Source organism: Cucurbitaria berberidis (assembly GCF_010015615.1).
Source record: "Cucurbitaria berberidis CBS 394.84 unplaced genomic scaffold K460scaffold_1, whole genome shotgun sequence".
NCBI lineage: Eukaryota > Fungi > Ascomycota > Dothideomycetes > Pleosporales > Cucurbitariaceae > Cucurbitaria > Cucurbitaria berberidis.
Window position 1 is genome coordinate 4,202,547 of NW_024468935.1, and position 20,430 is coordinate 4,222,976.

Here is a 20,430-nt window from a genome sequence, read left to right on the forward strand (position 1 = left end):
CTAGCATTATAATATACTATAATAATTTATTATTAGTTTTGCAGCTAGTGCAAAAGGTAAATTATATTTAGTAAAAAGCAACTTTAAGCTAATTTTAGTAAAATTAGTATTAAATTTTGCAAAGCTAATAAAAACGCTAAAGTTAAAATAAAAAAATACACGTTATACTATTAATTTAAGCAGGTAATTATATAATAAAAAACTAGTTTATTTTAAATTTTAATATTTCTGTCTATGCGCTCTATAGGATTTATAAGCTCCTATTAGCCCAGAGCTGTTGTATCCCTAGGCTCTAATATTACTCTATTAAAATTAGTTAGTTTTCTAAATATTAGAAATAACTTCTCTAAATATAGTCTACTTTAAATTATTTACAAATTACAAATAGGTAGACTATATTCGGAGGAGTTATTTCTAATATTTAGAAAAGTTGTTCTAGATTGTACGCATATAGCCCTTAAATATTTAGCTTAATTTAATACTAACCTTAACTAATTTTACTACTAATTATATCGTTTAGTTAAAAACAGGTAAATTTATTTTTAATTTATAATATTTTAAGTTTATTAACTATTTTATTAAAACTGCTAGCTTTAAACTGCGCAGCTATATTAATACTATAAAAGTAATTTATTTTATTTTAAACTATAAGTACGTTCTTATAGTATACGTAGTAGTACTATAAAGTTTTTTAGAATTATTCTATTATATAGTTATAGAGTTACAGTACTGCTTATATTAAACTTATAATATTAATAATAATATTGCTAATACTTTCGCACCCTAATTTTTAATAATATTTTAAAAAAATATATTTTTCTACATGCAGACTAGCTTAGAGTATATATATATATTTTTTTTTATATTAAAGAGGTTATACAGAATACTATAATAAAAATATAACTTTATTTAAGTAGGTTTTTATTAAAATTAAGCCTAAACCTTTAACTAGCTAGCTTCTTACAATAAAAATAAAAGACAATAGTATATAGCTGCGTATATAGGGACTTTAAAGTAGCTAAAAATAGCTTTTTTTAGAACTTCTAATTAGCCTAAACTATTTAGACAAGGCTAAAAAAGCTAGAAAAAAAGAAGGAAGTTAATATATATATATACTAACTTTTTTACTACTATTTTAATTATTTAGAAACTTGTTTATTGCGTACTAAAAAAATGCTATAGCTTTTTAAAAATATATACTAAGAAAGAAGGTAAACTTTAAAGTACTCTAGGTTTTTTAAGTAGTATTTAAGGTTTCTAGATAGCTAAAACTTCTTTTTTTTTAACTAGAAATAGGGAAGTAAAGCAAATTTTTTATTAAAACTATACAAGTTACTGCTTAAGGACTTTTAACTAATTTTTAAAAGTATTGCTAAGTATTTATTAAAACTAAGATTAAGCCCTTAAAGTCTTTAATAATAAAAATTAAAGTATTTAAAATGCCTGCATATATTCTAAATAAATTAAATTATATTTTTCTAGCGTAAAAATAGCTTTTAGGTTATTTTTAGCAACTTTGCTTCTACCCTTTATACCCTTAAAATAACTTTTAAGTTTTAATTTAACTAAATTTTTAGTAGAAAATTTATAGCAGCGCGAGTTATTTATAGCGCAAAAAGAGTAGAAGTACTAATATTAACCTACTTATATAAGCTTAAGGGTAAAGTTTAAATTTTCTTAGAGCTATATACTAAGCTAGTGCTTATAAAAAAAGTTATATATTGCAGTAAAAGCCTTTAAATAATTTTTAAGATTATAAGATAAGTCCTTTGCAAGCCTAAACTAGTTTATAAAAAAAACTAATTTAAGCAAAATAATATAAGTATAAAGCTTTTAAAAGCCTAAAATATTTATATTATTAAATACTTAAACTTTTTTTATATTTATAGCAACCTAATAAGTATTTCTAAAGGCCTAGATGTACTTATAGAAGTTTTTTATTATATTTAAAAAGTACCTAGTTTAATTAAAAAAAGCTTATTTAACCTTCCTATATAAAGCTTTAAATAAAAATATTATTTACTAGCTAAAACTAAATATATATTAGTATATATACTCTGCCTATTTGTATTTTAGAAGTATTATATAACTTTTTATATAGTTTAAAAAAGTTAGCGCGTAGTTAAAATATTTTTAAAAAAATATATATAAAGTATTAAACTACTCCTTACTCTAGGCGTCTACTATACTATAAAAGCAGTATAAAAATTTTTTTTTAATATCTTTAAATTCTTTTTCCTAACTATAGAGGGCCCTGTTGTTAGCCTAAATTTTATTAATCTTAATTTTAAAGTTAATATTAAAGTGCTATAAATAGCTTTTAATAGAAATATTTTTAAAAGTTTTATACAAGCAGCGCTTTAAGGCCTTTTTATTATTAGTAATAAAAATTTTTATAGTACGCGTAATAAGGTTTAAAAAATTTTTTAAAGTAGTTACAGCATTATTATATGCTCTTTTCTATTTATTTAAAAGGAGCGTAAAGGCTATATTAAAAATTTAATTTATATTTAAAATCTTTATAATATAAAAAAAGGGCATATTAAAATAGTTTGTTTTATATATACAGTTTATTATAAAAACGTCTAGATGCTTTTATAATATATTTATAAAGTATAAGTAGGCCTAAAATAGTAAAATAAAGCAGCTAGAAAGATCCTAGGTAAACTTAATAAAGTATTTAAAAAGTACATTATTTACTTTAATTAAAAAACAAAAATAAAGCTTATTTTTATAAAAATCTTATTAAAGCTTATTTTATAAAGCTTTAATTTTTAAGCAGCTTCTTAACTTTTTTAATTAGTACTTTGCTATATAGTTTCTAACATCCTAAAAGGATATAAAAAAGCGCCCCTCTTTTAACTGCAAGTAAATAAAGCCTAGTATAGTACTTAATTATATTTTATTTTTAATTATATAATTTTCTGCTTTATCCTAACTAGCTTGCTAGAACTATAGGAAGCTATACTATAAAAATCTAATATAGTTATAAGTAGAGTTTAAAACCTTAAGCCTTTATATAAAAGTATTATTTTTACCCTAATATAATTAATATAAAGTAGCTTTTTATTTATATGCTTTTATTCTTGTGCTTATATCTTGCCTACTAATACTTTTATTATAAAAAGTATTAGTGTATTTTTAACTATATATATACTATAGGCTAATTTAAGTAATTTTTAAAAAAAGTTTAAATTAAATTACGCGTTTTTTTTATACGTACAAGATAAAAGCTGCAAATTTATAAAATTTATTATAGAAAAATAAGTTTAAACTTTTTACTACTTAGTAGTAATTATTACTTTTAAGGCTTTTTAAATATAATATAGCAGGATTAAAAGTTGCAGAATTATTATTTAAGTTATATTAAATTAGGAAAATATTATTGCCTTAGGGCTAGGCCTTTAAGGAGCCTTTAGATATTATAATTAATAATTTTTATATATTAAAAAGTAAGAATTTTATGCGCATATATAAGAATTAATAAAAAAAATTATAGCTTAGTAAAATAATAATAATAATAATATATTAAACCTGCTATACTAGCTACGTAACTATAATAAGTTATATTATAATTATAAAAATGCGCGCAATTAACTTAGCGCACTTTATTTAGTAATTTCTAGCATTATAATATACTATAATAATTTATTATTAGTTTTATAGCTAGTGCAAAAAGTAGATTATATTTAGTAAAGGGCGACTTTAAGCTAATTTTAGTAAAATTAGCGTTAAGTTTTGCAAAGCTAATAAAAATGCTAAAGTTAGAATAAAAAAATACATATTATACTGTTAATTTAAGCAGGTAATTATGTAATAAAAAACTAGTTTATTTTAAATTTTAATATTCCTGTCTGTGCGCTTTGTAGGATCTGTAGGCTCTTATTAGCCTAGAGCTATTATATTTCTAGGCTCTAATATTACTCTATTAGGATTAGTTAGTCCTCTAAATATTAGAAATAACTCCTCTGAATATAGTCTACCTACAAATATTCTATACCAAGGTAAGATGGCAATCTTTCGAAAGCTCAATTTATACGACGAGTTTATTCACACCTATCTCCACTATAAGGGTTTAGATTACATGTACAACGACGTTCAGACTGTTCTACGCAATTTAGACTATTTCTACACCGAATTCATATCTCAAGGCTCAATCTACGTCTTTAGGGTCCTGCGAGCAACCGCCCGTGTTGATATGCACCTTATTCTGATACAGCAGGTCTGCAGGTACGGTCTCTGGAATGTCACCAGGCCCCAACCACCACCTTAGCTCGAGGTGAGACGCGGGCATAAGGCGAGCTACCGTTTAAGGGCACGGTCATGTCTTGCTTTCGACGATACAGTCTTACCAAGGACATGAACGCATTCGGGCTTCGGATTAGGCCTACTGCTCACATGAGTGTCACTATATCAAAGGAAAGTATATAGCGCTACAGAACTAACGTCGTGAACACACACCCTGTAAGTGCTGATCTCACCTCATGGCCTTGGCCAGCTGTGTCTTCCTACTCCATGGCAGGTAATTTTTGGTAGTACCGTTTTGTTCTTTGCATTGCACAAGGTCAGCATAGTAGGTAGCACAACAACGCCTATCTAGAGCTAGATAGTACTTCCGAGTCTAGAAAAGGGAAAGCCATAACATCCTTTTGCGAATGCGTTGCACGAAGACAGCGTGTCCATGCAGTGAGTGTAGGCGTGAGACACGTGACATACCGCACACCGAATGCTTTTCTTACACACCTTTCTATTCATTGCCTGCTTGAGTATTCTTTTTCAGAAATTTATTGTACTACGTTAATTTTCTCATCGGCTGCCATGCTCTTAGGGAAGGGCTACACGAATGTCAGCTGCTACTGCTGTCTAGCTTTATCACTGTTAGCTTCCAATATTGGTACTTTCCCCGCTGAGAAAGCCATGCATGCCCTTTCTATGCCTGGGATACATCTGATATCAAGCCGGGAACTTAGGACCCCGAGCGAGTCCTAGACTGCCCGGTAAGTACGATGTCATACATCCCGGCATACAAATTCATAAGGACTGAATGAGCTATGCATTACGGTTCTTGGAATCGCACCCAGCCTCTTGGTAAGCTAGAAAGTTCTGGTGCGAGCGAGTCCTTATTCGAGCAGGCAACGACAGGCACTGAAAATGTCCTGGGTGGTTCATGCCAACGACTCAGGATACTCTGATTAGGTTAGCAGTTTGAGAGACTAAGCACATCTAACACGGTGCTCAAGGCCTGGATAAGATGCTGAGAAGGTTGTGGGAGGCGCTGATCAACCCATGATGTTGGATATCGCCTTGTCAGACAAGCAATCGCTCCTGTGTGGATGACGTTGGCTATCGCCCTGCAGTCGGTGAACCAAAATGTCTCTTACATCGTCCATTACCTACCTTTGTTCATATTCCTCTGTCTAGGCGTCGATCTCTGGAACCGAGTTGCTAGCATTGTATAGTTCGTAGAGTACGACGCACAATTATCGTCCTATTGGGTGAGTTGAACCTACATGTACCTCGCGTTCTGATTTGGTACGGAGAAAGCCAGCGCATGGTGCTGTATTACCTTCCCTTTTGGATATGGTGGATGATGTGGTAAGTTTAAGAGCTACAGCATCACCCGCCGATGTATCTTGCTTTGTTCTCGGCTCATGGTCTTTCTCTTTAATTCCAACTGATAGATCGATCAACAATTGGCAGGCCTGCGTGAACGCAGAGGTAGCTAGAGACTTGAGAGTCTATACATCTTAAGCCTCCGGATTCTCAGGCGATGGCATTGACGCCTCCGTTTCTTCGCTAACGGCAAGATTAGGTAGTAGACTGAGTGTTGGACCTATAGTAGAAAGTGCGGGACGCGGAGAAGAGGAGAGATGTGGAGGCTATAGATCACGTTATGTAAATGGTTTCTGATCGACGTCTATGCCTGAATAGTCTCGGTACTGAGCTTGGATTTCACCTTCTCTGGTTTCTGTGCGCAGTCAGTGAAGTAGTTAGAGATTCGATTGACGGGTAGTCACACTCCTTCTTTACGTTGTATCACTGCTGCTCTTGCGTTGTTCTACACTCACACAGAGGTCCACCCCCAGAATCTTGCTCAACACAAATCAAACAAGGAAACCGCAAATATACGTGTCGCACTGTGTGGTATTTCCATATATACAAGTTCACAGGAACAGAACAGAACCCGAATCCGCCGGTACGCCAAGAATTTGCATGTCCTTCACTCTCCTGTATTTTACTTATGCTCCTCCTCGTGATGTCCCTCGTGATGTGCCGAATGCTCGTCTTTGAAAAGCATCTGCTCAGCGACGAGATATCCGGCGAAGGCGACGGTTGCGATGCCGAGGCCGGGGAAGGAGCCCTTGAAGCGGTTGAAGCGGGAGAAGGGGCCGGTGTATCGCCATTGCTCGCTGTGCAAAGGTAAGCATGCTGCGCGGTAAGAGTTGATATATAGAGGCGTACTATCGCGCCCACGGGTCGCCTCTGGTGCCGTTTCCTGCGGCTGCGGCGAACTTCCTGGGATCAAAGCCGGTGATGGAGGGGCGTGGTGCCATGATGATGGACTGTAGGGGTCAGCGATGACTGCGCGGTGCACCAGAGTTGTCAATTGGCAGGTTGATGAGTCTCACATACTGTGAAAGCCTCTTTGAGCAGCTAAAGAGAGAGGCGCGGCGTAGATAGGAGCGGTTGTGAAGCAGCGCGACGTTTGGTCAACGGCAACCATTGATGCATGTCTTGGCGTCGATCAAGCTCGGGCCCTCATGAACCACGTTGGAGGACTCCCGCGATGTCCACACTCCCATCACTCCCCGCAGGACCCCTCGCTATTCGCACACCCACAAGCGCGATATTTATTTTATCGAAGCCAATTCTGAGTCCACAGGCGCTTTCTTGTGTAGCCTTTGCCCCTGGTGTGGTTAGAGGCAAACTCGAGGGACTCGGGCGCATTCATCCTTCTCCAACAATCGCCAGACACAACGACGCGCAACATGCCGCCGCCTCACGGAGGTCGCTTCCCCGGTCACAACCTCTCGAACCCTTTTGCACATCTCTCTGGCCCGATACCACAGCAACCGCAGCTGCACCAGCAACACCAGCAAAACATACAGCACCAGGGCTTTGGCGGTACCCAGGGCCACAACCTCAATCTTTTCGGCCAACACCAGAGCGGCTTTCAGTCAAGTGCAGGGCTAGGTGGCGGCCTCGGTGGTGCAGGACTGGCAGCGGCAGCGGCTCTTGGGGCAGGTGGAGGGACGGGGCTGGACGGTCATGAAGCGCGTATGCGCTTCGCCCACGGTGCCCAACTACAAGAGAATGCGGTGCGCGGACAAGATGGCGCAAAAGGCCTGGCAGGCCAGCGCATCCGCGAAGTGTGGCGGTCGAACCTGCACCACGAGCTGGACATGCTGCGCGCGCTTATTGATCAATATCCCTACATTAGCATGGTCAGTATACCTTCTCTCTTCAAGTCGTTCGGGCGTCGTTCCTACCGGGGCTGTGTCTAATATGTGTACGAAGTGCGCCATCGACGGTGGCAGGACATCTTCTTTCACTGCGGTAGCTCCTTTTCTCTCTCTATTATATCATGCTAGACCCCGTGCTCACGCTTCACATAGGACACAGAATTCCCCGGTGTTGTCGCACGCCCGATTGGTGACTTCAACTCAAAAGCATCATATCATTACCAGACAGTGCGCTGCAACGTCGACCTCCTGAAAATTATACAGCTCGGCGTTACCCTCTTTTCAATACAGGGCGAGATTCCCCCATCACATCTCGACCCTTCACAACTCAGCTACCAACCAAAATCACTACAACGCTATGCCAATAATATCGTCGTCTGCCCTTGCACATGGAGCTTTAACTTTCAATTCTCACTAGACGATGACATGTATAATGAGGAGTCAATCCAAATGCTGAAGAAGTCCGGCGCCGACTTTGACAAGCACAAAAACCAAGGTATCGACCCGCAAGAGTTTGGCTCGCTTCTTATCACATCTGGAATGACCCTTACCGACGACGTCAATTGGATATCCTTCCATTCTGGCTACGACTTCGCATATCTCGTAAAGATGCTCAGCGCGAAACCATTACCAGAGGATGAAGACACATATCGAAAGCTCGTCGAGGTCTTCTTTCCCCGACTTTTGGACGTCAAGTACCTCTGGCGCCATGCAAATAACTTGGTCCGCCGCGGTGTGATAGGATCAACAGCGACCAACATTCTCAATAACCTAGGGACGAAATCAGGACTTCAGGATCTGGCCGATGAGCTCGGTTGTCAGCGCGTGGGCAACTCGCACACAGCTGGTTCTGATGCGTGGCTCACCGGAACTGTCTTCTGGGAGATGAGGAAGAAGATATTTGAGGGCAATGTTCCCGAGGAAATGAACGGCCAGATGTGGGGACTCACAGGTGTCGGTCCTCCAGCGAGTGCAACGGCACAAGCTGCTGTACTAGCCGCACAAGGCGCGCAGAACCTGTCAGGATTTCAAGGTATGAATGGCGGTATGATGTTCCACCCGGGCCAGCAAAGACATGGCGACGGGCCGAGCACACCAACCAACCACCCAGCAGGCCTTGCGTCAACACCGGGTCCCTCAGGACAGGGGGGCATGATGACCCCAGGAGCGTACGGAGGCTATGGTGGGAAGTAATTGCGTTTGCTCAACATTGATACTGGAAGAAATATGTAGAACAGCAAAAGTCTATTGTAGCAGATACCCCAACACACGGATCGGAGCAGCCGGTCTGAAAATGGAATGAAATTCAACAGGTGCTTTACCACTCTCGTGTTATGCTTCGTCATCAACCTTGTAAACACACTCTTCCATCTCCATCAGCGGGCTACACAATGCACACGTTCACCTACAGTCCAGCGGATAGCACTTATCGATAGACTCCCGAATTTCATATCGTGATATAGTCAGAATCGACATAATTTGCTAGAAGTTATCATAGATCCTATTAGGAGGTCTATTCCGTATATATGTACAAAACGATCGGTGTGGTCTCGTGTTCTTCTGTTTGGTAGGCGTTGACGATCCAAATAGGTTATCCACTATGATATATGTAAAGCAATATCACAAGCCAGAATGGATACGTAGACGCTGAATAGCTGTTGCACCGACACATAGAGTGTATTGTATGGGCACGCATGGGAAATGAATCGATGGAGCTGGCAGTGTGGGATTGCTCTACATGTTGAAGCGTGTACGCTTCTTCTCCATCCTGCCCTTCCACTGCCATTCCTGGCCGCTCTTGAATTGGATGGCGCGATCTATGCGGCGGAGTTTGAGCGTCATGCGGGGACTGGAACTGCGTTAGCGATTGCTTTGGACGAGAAAGATTTATTCATGACATACCCAATTTCCTGCATACCCACCTTGACTTCCTCGACCCCCTTCATTGGTTTGCCATCAGTTCCAAGAATCGGCTTTTCTGTCTCCCGCTTGTCGCGAAAGACGTAACGATGGCGTCGGATGAAGATGTAATCGCGCTGGTTGTGTAGTGTGAGCACTTGTCTCCCTTCCAACTCTGGTGTCGCAGGAAACAGGCCCTTGAACAGATGTGCCGTCAGGATACCCAGCGGCGTTTTAAAATTATTGAGTATCAACTCTGGATAATGCCCAGTGTCGTTCGCATGGCGGGGTAGTTTCTTCCCCTCGACCCAATTTGTCACGCTGAAGTGGAAGTGTGGTCCATTGGGAAGATGTATGACGTCTAGCCCATCAGGCTTCTTCTCGTGCTCCGCTTGCATCAGGACGACTAGTGCTGTGTATTCCCGCGCGGACGCGAATTGGGCAATCTCGCGAACAGAGTATTTGTGCGCATGAACATGAGCAGTGCGCCGGATGTATGTGCTGTTTGGAAAGAACGAGGTAAGGATTTCGGCTTCTTTGTAGAGGCTTGAGTTTATCGAGGTGGTGATGAGGATCTTAGGTTCCTCCACGGGTTCGAAGAGTTGCGGGAACTTTTGCTTGAGGAATTCTGGGGAGAGTTCGAGATTTGTTGCGGTCGAGGTAGCGGGACTTGTGGCGCGTTTCGGAGGCTCGACTTTGCGTTTTCTCGATGGTGCGGACTCTGAGTCCTCGCTATCCGAGGCTTCGTCGAGGTCCGAGTCGGAGTCGAGCATGCTGTCTGCGTCGTCATCCTGCTCTGAATCTCCGTCGACGTCTTCCCTTTCCCTCTTCTTCAGCTTCGCCAGTACTCCCTCTTCTTCGCCGTCTTCAACTTCACCCTGTTCGGCCGCTTCCTGCTCCAGCTTCCTCCTCTTCGCTAGTCGCTCAACGTCCACCGCCCAGCCCAGAGCATCTTCCTCGTCTCCCACTGGCTCGTCGTCCCACACTCGCTTGCTGTCGATTGTGGCCGGTACATTGCGGGCCAATCGCTCTTCCCGCAATGTAGTGTCTTTTGCTTCCTCGCGCTTGCGGCGGTGTCTCAAATCGCGCTTTTCGGCCTCCTTGGCTTTCTTGATCGAGAGATGTGCAGCTTGTCGGCGCAGCTTGTTTTTCGGCTTGAACCCGGCAGGCGCACTGGTGGTAAACGCCATAGTTGAAGTTATGCGCTCAAGTCAAGTTCACACCTGCACCTTTCCTCCAACTTTTTAGCGGGGCGGCGATTCCTTCCTCCGGCAACTCTTGGCGCGTCGCATTGCAGTCAGAGCGTCGAGGGTCATGAACGTTGACGTAGTTTCATCTGTATATATTGCATCTAGTTCTTTATTAGCTTCTGTTCTCCTCTGACACACGAGAGGACATAGAGTGTATGCGCCAGCTGTCGCGGTTGTTGCGCGCCAATTGTCTTTCTTCTTCACTGCGGTCATGCAGACCCGATTTTAGTGCCCCGCCTTCCCTTGTATATCCCACCAAGAGCTTCACCACAACACCAGCCCACTTAAGATTTGAAGTTCCCAAGCGGAAAGAACAAGTCATCATGCCTGGCGATATGACCACGTTCAAGGGCAAGCCCTTTGACCGGGTTTCGCTCGAGTCTCTCATGAAAGTACGCAGCCGACATATTTTGAGCGCTCGCTGGGAGTCACACTAACAAATGCAGCGCCGGCTCTTCTACACGCCTGCTTTCGACATTTATGGCGGTGTTTCCGGTCTTTACGATTATGGCCCGCCTGGCTGCGCCCTTACGAACAACATTGTCGACACATGGCGGAAACACTTTGTGTTGAAGGAGAACATGCTGGAGGGTAGGGCGCACGAGACTTTGGCCGGGAACCATGACTGACAGATGGCAGTGGACTGCACCATGCTTACGCCGCACGAAGTCCTCAAGACCTCCGGCCATGTCGACAAGTTCGCCGACTGGATGTGCAAGGACCCGAAGACTGGCGAGATCTTCCGAGCAGATCACTTGGTTGAGGAGGTGCTGGAGGCTAGGCTGAAGGGCAACAAGGAGGCACGCGGCCAGAAAGTTGAGGCGGAAGAGGAGGACCCGAAGAAGAAAAAGAAGAAGGTCAAGAACATCGCCGCTGTGAAGCTGGACGATGCGCTGGTGCAAGAGATTGAGGAAGTGCTGGCAAAAATTGACAACTACAACGGGGAGGACCTTGGTCTTCTCATGAAGAAGTACGACATCAAGAACCCGGCAACCAACGGCGAGCTCCTCCCACCAGTCGCCTTCAACCTCATGTTCCAGACCACAATTGGACCTTCCTCGAATATGCCCGGCTACCTGCGCCCAGAGACTGCCCAGGGCCAATTTGTGAACTTCCAGAAACTCCTCGAGTTCAACCAGCAACAAATGCCCTTTGCTTCTGCGTCCATCGGCAAGTCTTTCCGTAACGAAATCTCCCCTCGAGCCGGTTTGCTACGCGTACGAGAGTTCTTGATGGCCGAAATCGAGCATTTTGTTGATCCCGAAGGTGGCAAGAAGCATCCTCGTTTCGAGGAAGTCAAGGACGTTGAGCTCGAGCTTTTGAATCGAGACGTTCAGCTTTCTGGCAAAACTACTGTTGAGACGACCAAGATCGGCAAAGCTGTCGAGACTGGTCTCGTGGACAACGAAACACTTGGCTATTTCCTAGCCCGCATTCAGCAATTCCTCCTCCAAATTGGAGTCGACCCGAAGAAGATTCGATTCAGGCAACACATGGCCAACGAGATGGCCCACTACGCAGCAGACTGCTGGGACGCGGAGCTGCTTACATCGTATGGCTGGATCGAGTGTGTTGGCTGTGCCGACCGAAGCGCATACGATCTCACCGTGCACATGAAGAAGACGGGCGCCCCTCTGGTTGTCCGTGAGCCGAGAAAGGAGCCGCTCAAGATTGAAGAGTGGCAATGCGACCTCGACAAGAAGAAGTTTGGCCCTAAATTCAAGAAGGACGGCAAGACGGTAGAAGCGGCCATCGAGGCTCTGTCACAAGACCTGCGAGAGAAACTCTCTTTGGACTTGGAAAAGGAGGGCAAGATTGTCATCGACGTCCCTGGTGTTGGCGATGGCAAGGTTGAGGTTCCCAAAGAGCTCATCAACATTGAAAAGCGCACCAGAGTGGAGAATGTACGGGAGTACACGCCGAATGTCATCGAGCCATCTTTCGGTATCGGGCGAATAGTCTACGTAAGCAACGCCGTGCCAACCTGGGATCGTTATACTGACTACCTTTAGGCTCTTTGCGAACACATCTACTGGACCCGCGAGCAAGACGAGGCCCGTGGTGTTCTATCCTTCCCTCCAACAGTCGCCCCCACCAAGGTTCTCATCGTCCCATTGAGCTCACACACCGACTTCAAGCCCTTTGTACGAACACTAAGCGACAAGCTTCAAGATAGTGGCATCTCCAGTCGCGTCGATGACTCTGGTGCATCGATTGGCAAGCGCTACTCGGTACGTCATTTGGTTGCTGTGAAACGTAATCATGCTAACAAGTTGCAGCGTAACGACGAGCTTGGTACGCCCTTGGGCATCACTATCGACTTCCAATCCGTCAAGGATAGCACTTTCACATTGCGAGACCGTGACTCAACAGAGCAGGTTCGTGCCAGCCTAGACGACATCATCAAGGCTATCTCAGGCCTTGTGAACGGCCGAGAGAAGTGGTCAGATGTCTCTGCACGCCTACCGAAATTTGAGGGCCAGGAGGTGGATTAGATGCTGCAGCCAAGGGGCCGGCAAAAGGTTTCATACGCTTTAGGATTATAGATAGGGCGCAAAAGCTTGGAATATAGCCCAGGTGCTAATTCTGGAGCATGAAGCATGTATTAGTGTCTGCAATAAAAGCAGTATATCGAAAGGCGTATTAGGTTACGTCTGTTATGTGCTCCTTTTATAGGGCTCCTCACAAAACGAACCAGGACGTGATACTGATTCGACAGTGTGCATTTCTCTGACACGCACACTTTTCACACCCACTTCCCATTGATGCTCGACACGTTGCATGTGCTCCCTGGCCACCATCTCTCGCTCGCCTACCCCGATCTGGCATGGACTTGTTCCTACATTCTGGATACAACGGCGCCGCGGAAGCGGCCCTGCTACGCCGCATCCCAGGCAGGAGGATGCCAACCCACGTCAAGAAGTTAAGGGAACCAGGACGCCCAATCGATTTCGCAATCGCCAGCCTTCCTGCAACCCGGCCGTGTGGTCGCAGAGCGGCGTCATGCACCAAGATCCGATGCCCTTGGTAATAAACAGCCATGACAATAATATAGTTGACAGCACAGATTTCCAGTAGGCCAATCTAGCCTGTCCGGCGCGCAACCACCCGCTGCACCTCCCAGGATCCTCGCTAGCAAAACACCAACGGGTTGCAACGTGTTGAGCAGCGTGAAGTGTTTCCATAGAGAGCAATAATACAAGCCTACCCCGAGTGGATTGCGCAACCAGCGGCAACGGGACCAAACAACCCACCCTTGGCTGGTATCGATGAATCTGGTCCGCCAGTACGGTAGAGCGTCGATCTCCTAGTACCCCACGTCACCGTCCTTGTTCACCATAACCCATCTGCAGTTGACAAGGGGGGGCAGAAGTCGATGTAACCCTAGACACATGCCACTGCTCCCACTCCGCGCACACGGACGTACCTACGGAGATTGCGACACAAGATTGCCAGCCCATGGATGTTTGCGCACATCGTGAGCTGTTGCCCCTCCCAGCATCATTTCCCCTCCATCAAGTGGTCCAACGGCTCACGCATTGGTAGCAGAAGCAGCGATAGCTCAACTAGGGCGTAGGCGCTTTGGAAATCCTCTTGGTAGCCGGCTGCGCTTTGTAATTCAGCTGTGTCAGATCACGAGGCCACCACGGTCCAAGGTTGTCGAAATAGCCCAGGCCCTGCATGGCTGCAGCCGCTGCTGTACATCACTGATTATTAGACGCTCTGTTTGGCTGTTTAGCTGTCTCAGGATTTGGTCGAGACTGACTGCTTAAGCTACTCTGAGGGCTACTGTTTCTGATTCCCCTTACAGCTCACCTGCGCAAATTGGATACTTACAAAAGCATAATCAGCGGACCACCACGTACAGCTAGTGCTTCGACATCAGCGCCACCAGCGCCGTCTCCGCTCCGATCCAGCCATCGAACAGTCTCGGGCTGACTGTACGCGCTTGCTTCTCAGGGCTTCCTGTATTGCTCCCCTACCCTAAAATCAAGCGCCGATCGCTTAACCCCAACACCAACCTTTGACACTATTCCTCCCTCGGACTTTGCGGATGCAGCGCTCCTAGAAGAAACGAAGAAAACCACTCCTCTCTCTATAGATCCCTCTTTCACCACTCGACTATCGCAAGTGAGATCGCCCAGGCCCTGGAGTTCGCTTCTTACCATGGACCCGGGACAGCCACCACCCGAAGATCCGGTAGCACCTCACACAGCTTCTCCACCCAAACGGCAGCGAGCTGACTCGGGGAGCTCAACGTCAATCGAGTCAAGGCAAGTAGCCGCTTTTCCCATGTTGATAGTCTTGATTTTGCTTTACCTCGTTTTCCTGGTCTTAATCAAAAGTCATTACGACGAGTTGAGCCCCTCGCTTTAGTCATCCAAAGCTGACATGTGAATGCAACAGTCGTTCTGTACGCACTCTGACGTCCGACGACCTGGAATACATCCATGAAAATGGCCGTACTTATGGTAACGAGACGTATTACCTACCATGTGTCTACCTGCCTGAGAATGACTTCAAGGAGCAAGACCGTTTATCTCTTCAACACCAGATATTCGTCCATGCCTTGCAGGGAAAACTGACAACTACACGGCTCCTGCTCTCCACACGAAGAATACTTGATATAGGGACAGGGCCGGGCCATTGGGCTGTTGCAATGGCGCGTCAGTATCCACAAGCAGAAGTCGTCGGTATTGACATGACGGAGTGGGACCTGGACACCACGGAGGCCACATTTGGCGACTGCAGAGTGACCTGGGAACTAGATGATTTGGATGTGTGGGGCAGGGAGACAGTGGTCGACGATCTTGCCGCTCGACTGGCGCAGTACGACTTCTTCACGGAAACCACGCATCGAAATCCCATTGAATCGCCGACGAGAAGTGAGCTCAATCACCCACATACCCATCCAGACACCTCAGTCGAGTCCTTGACCATTGACCTTTCCAATCTCGAACCGCAGCCCGAACCAGGGTGGCATTTCAGCGACGAATTCGATCTGATACACCTACGCAACATGAAAGGCAGCTTCGCACACTGGGAAGATGTCTATGCGGAAATCTACAAGAGTTTATCGCCCGGTGGCTGGATCGAGATTGCCGACTACGACTTGGGACAAGTACCTCTCCCCGCCGACAATCACGATCCATCAGCGCTCCCCATGCCCACCCTTCGTAAGCTCTACAAGGCGCTCATGGAAGCATCGTTTAAATCAGGGCGACCGCTCGGCACCTTTTACATGCACCCTTCCTACCTCGAAGAAGCAGGCTTTACTGATATAAAAACGATGCACGTCAACGTGCCGATCGGCCAATGGGCAGACGACGAAGCGCAAAGAACAATCGGAAAGCTAATGCTCGTAGTCGTCATGGAGACGTTCGAAGCGAGCTTGCTGCGGCTGTTGACGAAGTGGGGTGACAGGGAGAGGGTGTGGACTGCTGAAGAGCTCAAAGCAGAAATTGCCGTCGCGCAGCAGGAGGTTGGAGATTGGTGTGTGAAAGCCGAGAGGCGGGAGGTGGAAGGCTGGTGTGCGAGTTTCAAGTGGATTACTGGGCGAAAGAGTTGGCATGCTATTTAAGGGCTGGCGGTTTCGCGTTGTACGTCTTATAAGGGGCGATTGTTTTGCATTGCACATCTACCAGGAAACAAAAGGGGTTTGTTCATGAGATATATGCGCGTCTAAGATTGATAACTACCAGACAGCACTTCGTTATCGTCTGCCATTTAACGGCCGAGAATCTCTCGACCCTTCCTCTTCCTCGCTCAAATCATCTAATTCAAACTCTTGTACTCCTCTCAGAGCCTCCTCTTCATCCTTCACCTTCCCAAACCCCTTCGTTTCATCCGCTGGATTCGGATATGGCGTAGCACAACCCTTATTCCTTAGCGCCGGATAATACCTTCTATATGTATAATGCGCGACCGCCATGCCCAACACCGAGCCAACCGAAACGTCATAGACGTCGTGTCGGTAGTCTTCGCAACGCGAAATTGCGATCAACGCAGCACCGAGCAGCGGCGCAAGAGCGAGCAGGACACGCGCCAGATCAGCTCGTGGACGGTAGACATGGCACTGCCCCGCAATAAACAGTGCCAAATAGCCCAACCCGCTGAAGGAGAAGCTGCTATGTCCACTTGGAAAACTCCTCCATCCATCGTGCAACACATGGTGGTTCGGCTCTGTACACACTTCAAATGTAACCAACTGATGTGCAGGGGTGCCCGGCGCAGGCTTACAGCGTGCAATCAGGTCGGGTCGTGGCCTCCCCACTGCGTTCTTTATTACATCGGTTATGAAGAGTGTCAGGATCATGCTGATGAACCAGCCGAGGATCGTGACGTGTGCTTTGTGTGTTCCCGGGCGGACGACGAGGGCCCAGGCTACAAGGGTTCCGAGGGGGACGGCGCCGGCGTAGATGAATAGCCATGCTGGAGTTGTGTTAGCCCGAGTCTTCGCGGGTGTATATGGAATACAGAGGCTGAAATGGACGTACCGACAGACACACGCTCGATTTCCGCGTGTGGGTACCCAATGGCCAGGTTGTCTAGGAAGAACATGCGATGGAAGGGTTCAGCGAGGAATTGTATCTGTATCTTGGCCGTCAACTGGGTGGATTCTGTGCCTTTGCAGTCCAGAGCATACGCACCAGAATATATCCGCTTATGAGAATTGCGAGGCCGACATAGTCAGAGGCATATGAGCGCTGTAACTTGTTAGTTTACCGTTTAGTCTGAAAGGAAGACCAAGAGAGTTTGCCCTTACCTGCCAGAAGCGCGCAGCGGCTCCTAAGACGCCCGGGGAAGTGAGTAAATCATTTGAGCTGCGCCTGGGTGGTTGGGCAGGCATTTCCAGTGCGTCAATGACTATTGCTCATTGCTAGTGAGAAAGTCGGAGTGTATCGAGAGTTTCGGAGGTGTGGCTTCAACTCCGCAGCTGGGAGCATGCAGGGGGGTTTAGCGCGTGAGCCCTGTGCATCATTGCTGGAAAATGCGTCAGACACGACAACACAACACCACAATTCCACATATCAAGGATGGAGGAAAGATTCCTTGGTTGGGAGATTCTTGTTGTACTTTTCAGTATGTTGATGTGAGCGTCGACAACCGCCCTCCGTCAACCACAATCACGCTTCCATTTACATACGCTCCCGCCTGCGACGCCAGATACAAGATCGCACCAGCGATATCCTCTTCCTTTCCCGGTCTCTCGGCCGGCACAATGCCTTGCTCCAACACGCCACTTTTGCCCGGGTCTAAACTGCTCATGATTCCTCCTGCAAGATCCGACGGAAAGATGCCAGGTGCGAGCACATTGCATCGAATCTTGAACGGGACGAAAGTGGTTGCCATCATCTTCATCATATGCGCAACAGCTGCTTTGCTACTATTGTATGCGAAAGATGCGCCGTTCAGTCTGCTGAAGCCGCCAATGCTGCTTGTTGCGATGACTTGACTGCGCCAGTCGGGTCCCATGTTCGCTGTCTTGTTACCTGCATCTAGCAGTTCTAGGAAAGCCAAGGTCGTGTAGTAGACACCCGTTGTGTTGACCGCGTACGTCCGAGTAAAGTCTTCCATGGGCGTCTTGAGTGCGTGCGCCCTGTACTCCGCTATAGAAGGCGGTGGTGCATCTGGAGCGTTTTTGAGCGGGCGAGGACCCATGATGCCAGCATTCGCGATGAGGAGATTGACGTAGCCGATTTCTACTTTTACGCGCTCCACGACCTGGATGAGAGATTCTTGCGAAGTAATATCGCCCGAGATTGGAGTGACAATCTCAGGGTTGATGTCTTCGGCTGCTTTTCGAAGAACATCTTCTCTACGTCCGACAATGAAGACTCGATGAGCTCCGTTGGCCACGAGAGCTCTAGTGATCATTAGTCCGATGCCTGGGGAGTTTAGCTGCTTCCTTTAACATCAGTAGGTCCTTCGAAATACCAGATCCTCCCCCCGTGACAACAGCTACGATGCCGTTGACGTGGAAGAGTGCTCCAGCGATAAGGTTAGTTGACATTATGTAGCTACGAACCAGTGATAGAGAGTGTGCATCATGAAAGTCAACTAGATCCATCCCACATTTGCGATGTTTAGATACGGCCCCGCACTCCGAACTAACACCATGGTACTACCAACATGGTTATGTGTATTGGCCGTTGTTGGTATATGCATCGGAAGTTCAAGTAGCCTATAGCGTGTTCTAGCGTGTTTTCCTGATGACGTAAAGGTATACTGGACCTTGCCTTCGTCGCGTTGTAGGCCCCCTTCAGCATTGATCCTTCGCTTTACTTTCTCAAAGGCCTCGAAGAAAAAGGTCTTTACATCCATGCATCCATTAACGCAATGGCGTGGAGTGTCTTCCCAATTTCTGTCGGACCAGAGGGGAAATGTAAGTGCAAAGAAATGGTTGTAGAACACAGTGCGGCTCTGACATCTAACCTTTGTGGTCACAACCCACCTACACAGCCTCTTGATCTTCGTGTGTAGGACTTTCGCAACGCTGTTCCGTAGCAGATATTAGAAATACTTCCAAAAAGCACTCTATCCTATCGGCAACATGCATGACAATGGCCTTGGGCCTTGATCTCGCTTCGAGTCGCGCGGTTAACCACTGGTTGTCAATGGTCCCCCAAAGCCCCCAAGTATCATGTTGCTGCGCCGCACACACGCATCAAGCAAGTGACTGAGTAAAACACACTCATTACCCAGATTTCCTGGTAGTGTTTGATGTTCCTGAGGATACACTTCGTTCTTTCAATCGTTAACATCGTTCATTGCCGCGCTTTTCCTTTCTCCATTATTGTCTTTCGCTGCCTATCATGACTTCGCAGCCATCGAAGCGAAACTCTACTCAATGCACGCTCGAAGCGGTACCGAAATCGGAATTAGCAACTTCATACACCTACTCAGTACCTGATCGCTCAGATGCGTATGCTACTATCGCGCCGGCGCATGAGTACTACGAACCAACACATAATGAACCCGTTCCTCCAACACGGATCTGGACGCGATGGTATCTTCTCCTCTTGTACGGGATCTTGATCGCGGTAGCTGCAGGCGTAGTAGGAGGATTCGTCGGGAAATCAATGTCCGACAAGCAGAACAACAACAATAATAATAATGATAACAGCCTACCTGGACAATCGCAGTCTTCATCCTGCCCAACCATACCCACCAACGCTTCAATACCCTCACCAACATCAACACCACCCAGCAACGTCTTCGCGCGCACTATCCCCGTCCCCACCACCGGCTGCAATCCAACCAACGTCCAAAAGTCCTTCAAAACATTTTCTTCGTTCCTTGACGTCTCGTACACGACTTTCTGCATGACGGGCTGGCAGCGCAACGAGCTTGTCGCCCTATCTGTCGCCTCGCCCTCTGACTGCATAGAAGCCTGCGTCATGTACAATGGCCACAAGCAAGCAAGCGATCGGCCCTGTGTTGGCGGCGGGTTTATCCCCGCGTGGTGGAATCAGACTAAAGCGATGGATGAGTCAGGTGGGATGCCGTACAATTGCTTCCTGAAGAGTAATGATACTGGGGTTGGGAGGAATGACAGAGATATTGAGGTTGTGAGTTTGTGTTTACAGGGCGCTTGTAATGGTGTTTTGGGATAGGAATTGGGAAAAGAGATTACGTTTTATTGATAGGTACGCGTGCACGGATTCGAAATCTGTGTGAATACTGCAGTAGGGGATGAAATCGTCACATGGAACGAAACTAATTCGATACGTCTCAAAAGTCGTTATGGTATTCATCGAGTACGGGCGAGATAGGGTGTCTGTTACGCCTTAGTCCCTAGTAAGATAGTCAATGCC

The 20,430-nt window shown here is 45.8% G+C and overlaps 7 protein-coding genes across 7 annotated transcripts; 4 read left to right on the top strand and 3 right to left on the bottom strand.

Annotated features, from left to right (window-relative positions):
* Window positions 1–6,235: 6,235 nt before the first annotated feature.
* K460DRAFT_401189 (uncharacterized protein) lies at window positions 6,236–6,554 on the bottom strand (the record flags this gene model as incomplete). The annotated part of the gene is made up of 2 exons (XM_040936398.1): window positions 6,236–6,410; window positions 6,463–6,554. The coding sequence occupies 2 exons, from the start codon at window positions 6,552–6,554 to the stop codon at window positions 6,236–6,238; spliced, it is 267 nt and encodes an 88-aa protein (XP_040793727.1).
* A 251-nt stretch (window positions 6,555–6,805) lies between these two features.
* K460DRAFT_361935 (CAF1-domain-containing protein) lies at window positions 6,806–8,846 on the top strand. Its single transcript, XM_040932546.1, has 2 exons — window positions 6,806–7,445; window positions 7,617–8,846. Exons 1-2 carry the CDS (start codon window positions 6,990–6,992, stop codon window positions 8,655–8,657), a joined length of 1,497 nt encoding a protein of 498 aa, XP_040793728.1. The 5' UTR covers window positions 6,806–6,989; the 3' UTR covers window positions 8,658–8,846.
* A 160-nt stretch (window positions 8,847–9,006) lies between these two features.
* Window positions 9,007–10,639, bottom strand: K460DRAFT_328885 (Brix-domain-containing protein). Its single transcript, XM_040930721.1, has 2 exons — window positions 9,366–10,639; window positions 9,007–9,312 (listed from the first exon to the last, which is right to left on the bottom strand). The coding sequence occupies exons 1-2, from the start codon at window positions 10,550–10,552 to the stop codon at window positions 9,198–9,200; spliced, it is 1,302 nt and encodes a 433-aa protein (XP_040793729.1). The 5' UTR covers window positions 10,553–10,639; the 3' UTR covers window positions 9,007–9,197.
* A 40-nt stretch (window positions 10,640–10,679) lies between these two features.
* On the top strand, window positions 10,680–13,311 carry K460DRAFT_361937 (glycyl-tRNA synthetase-like protein). The gene is made up of 5 exons (XM_040932547.1): window positions 10,680–11,004; window positions 11,059–11,203; window positions 11,252–12,576; window positions 12,625–12,843; window positions 12,892–13,311. The coding sequence occupies exons 1-5, from the start codon at window positions 10,768–10,770 to the stop codon at window positions 13,105–13,107; spliced, it is 2,142 nt and encodes a 713-aa protein (XP_040793730.1). The 5' UTR covers window positions 10,680–10,767; the 3' UTR covers window positions 13,108–13,311.
* A 1,271-nt stretch (window positions 13,312–14,582) lies between these two features.
* K460DRAFT_29183 (S-adenosyl-L-methionine-dependent methyltransferase) lies at window positions 14,583–16,259 on the top strand. The gene is made up of 2 exons (XM_040929312.1): window positions 14,583–14,886; window positions 15,020–16,259. Exons 1-2 carry the CDS (start codon window positions 14,780–14,782, stop codon window positions 16,191–16,193), a joined length of 1,281 nt encoding a protein of 426 aa, XP_040793731.1. The 5' UTR covers window positions 14,583–14,779; the 3' UTR covers window positions 16,194–16,259.
* A 66-nt stretch (window positions 16,260–16,325) lies between these two features.
* Window positions 16,326–18,626, bottom strand: K460DRAFT_373237 (NAD(P)-binding protein; the record flags this gene model as incomplete). The annotated part of the gene is made up of 4 exons (XM_040934566.1): window positions 16,326–17,044; window positions 17,110–17,203; window positions 17,852–18,501; window positions 18,551–18,626. The coding sequence occupies 4 exons, from the start codon at window positions 18,624–18,626 to the stop codon at window positions 16,326–16,328; spliced, it is 1,539 nt and encodes a 512-aa protein (XP_040793732.1).
* An 802-nt stretch (window positions 18,627–19,428) lies between these two features.
* Window positions 19,429–20,229, top strand: K460DRAFT_272257 (uncharacterized protein; the record flags this gene model as incomplete). The annotated part of the gene is made up of 1 exon (XM_040927783.1): window positions 19,429–20,229. The coding sequence occupies one exon, from the start codon at window positions 19,429–19,431 to the stop codon at window positions 20,227–20,229; it is 801 nt and encodes a 266-aa protein (XP_040793733.1).
* Window positions 20,230–20,430: the final 201 nt, after the last annotated feature.

What these genes read in the sequence shown, in the direction of transcription:
- K460DRAFT_361935 (XM_040932546.1), top strand. Translation starts at nt 6,990, where the DNA reads ATGCCGCCGCCTCACGGAGGTCGCTTCCCCGGTCACAACCTCTCGAAC. An exon ending in AATATCCCTACATTAGCATG is followed by an intron (nt 7,446 to 7,616) that starts GTCAGTATACCT and finishes CGCTTCACATAG; the next exon opens with GACACAGAATTCCCCGGTGT.
- K460DRAFT_328885 (XM_040930721.1), bottom strand. Translation starts at nt 10,552, where the DNA reads ATGGCGTTTACCACCAGTGCGCCTGCCGGGTTCAAGCCGAAAAACAAG. An exon ending in GTGGGTATGCAGGAAATTGG is followed by an intron (nt 9,313 to 9,365) that starts GTATGTCATGAA and finishes ACGCAGTTCCAG; the next exon opens with TCCCCGCATGACGCTCAAAC.
- K460DRAFT_361937 (XM_040932547.1), top strand. Translation starts at nt 10,768, where the DNA reads ATGCGCCAGCTGTCGCGGTTGTTGCGCGCCAATTGTCTTTCTTCTTCA. An exon ending in GAAGGAGAACATGCTGGAGG is followed by an intron (nt 11,204 to 11,251) that starts GTAGGGCGCACG and finishes GACAGATGGCAG; the next exon opens with TGGACTGCACCATGCTTACG. An exon ending in GTATCGGGCGAATAGTCTAC is followed by an intron (nt 12,577 to 12,624) that starts GTAAGCAACGCC and finishes GACTACCTTTAG; the next exon opens with GCTCTTTGCGAACACATCTA.
- K460DRAFT_29183 (XM_040929312.1), top strand. Translation starts at nt 14,780, where the DNA reads ATGGACCCGGGACAGCCACCACCCGAAGATCCGGTAGCACCTCACACA. An exon ending in TCAACGTCAATCGAGTCAAG is followed by an intron (nt 14,887 to 15,019) that starts GCAAGTAGCCGC and finishes TGAATGCAACAG; the next exon opens with TCGTTCTGTACGCACTCTGA.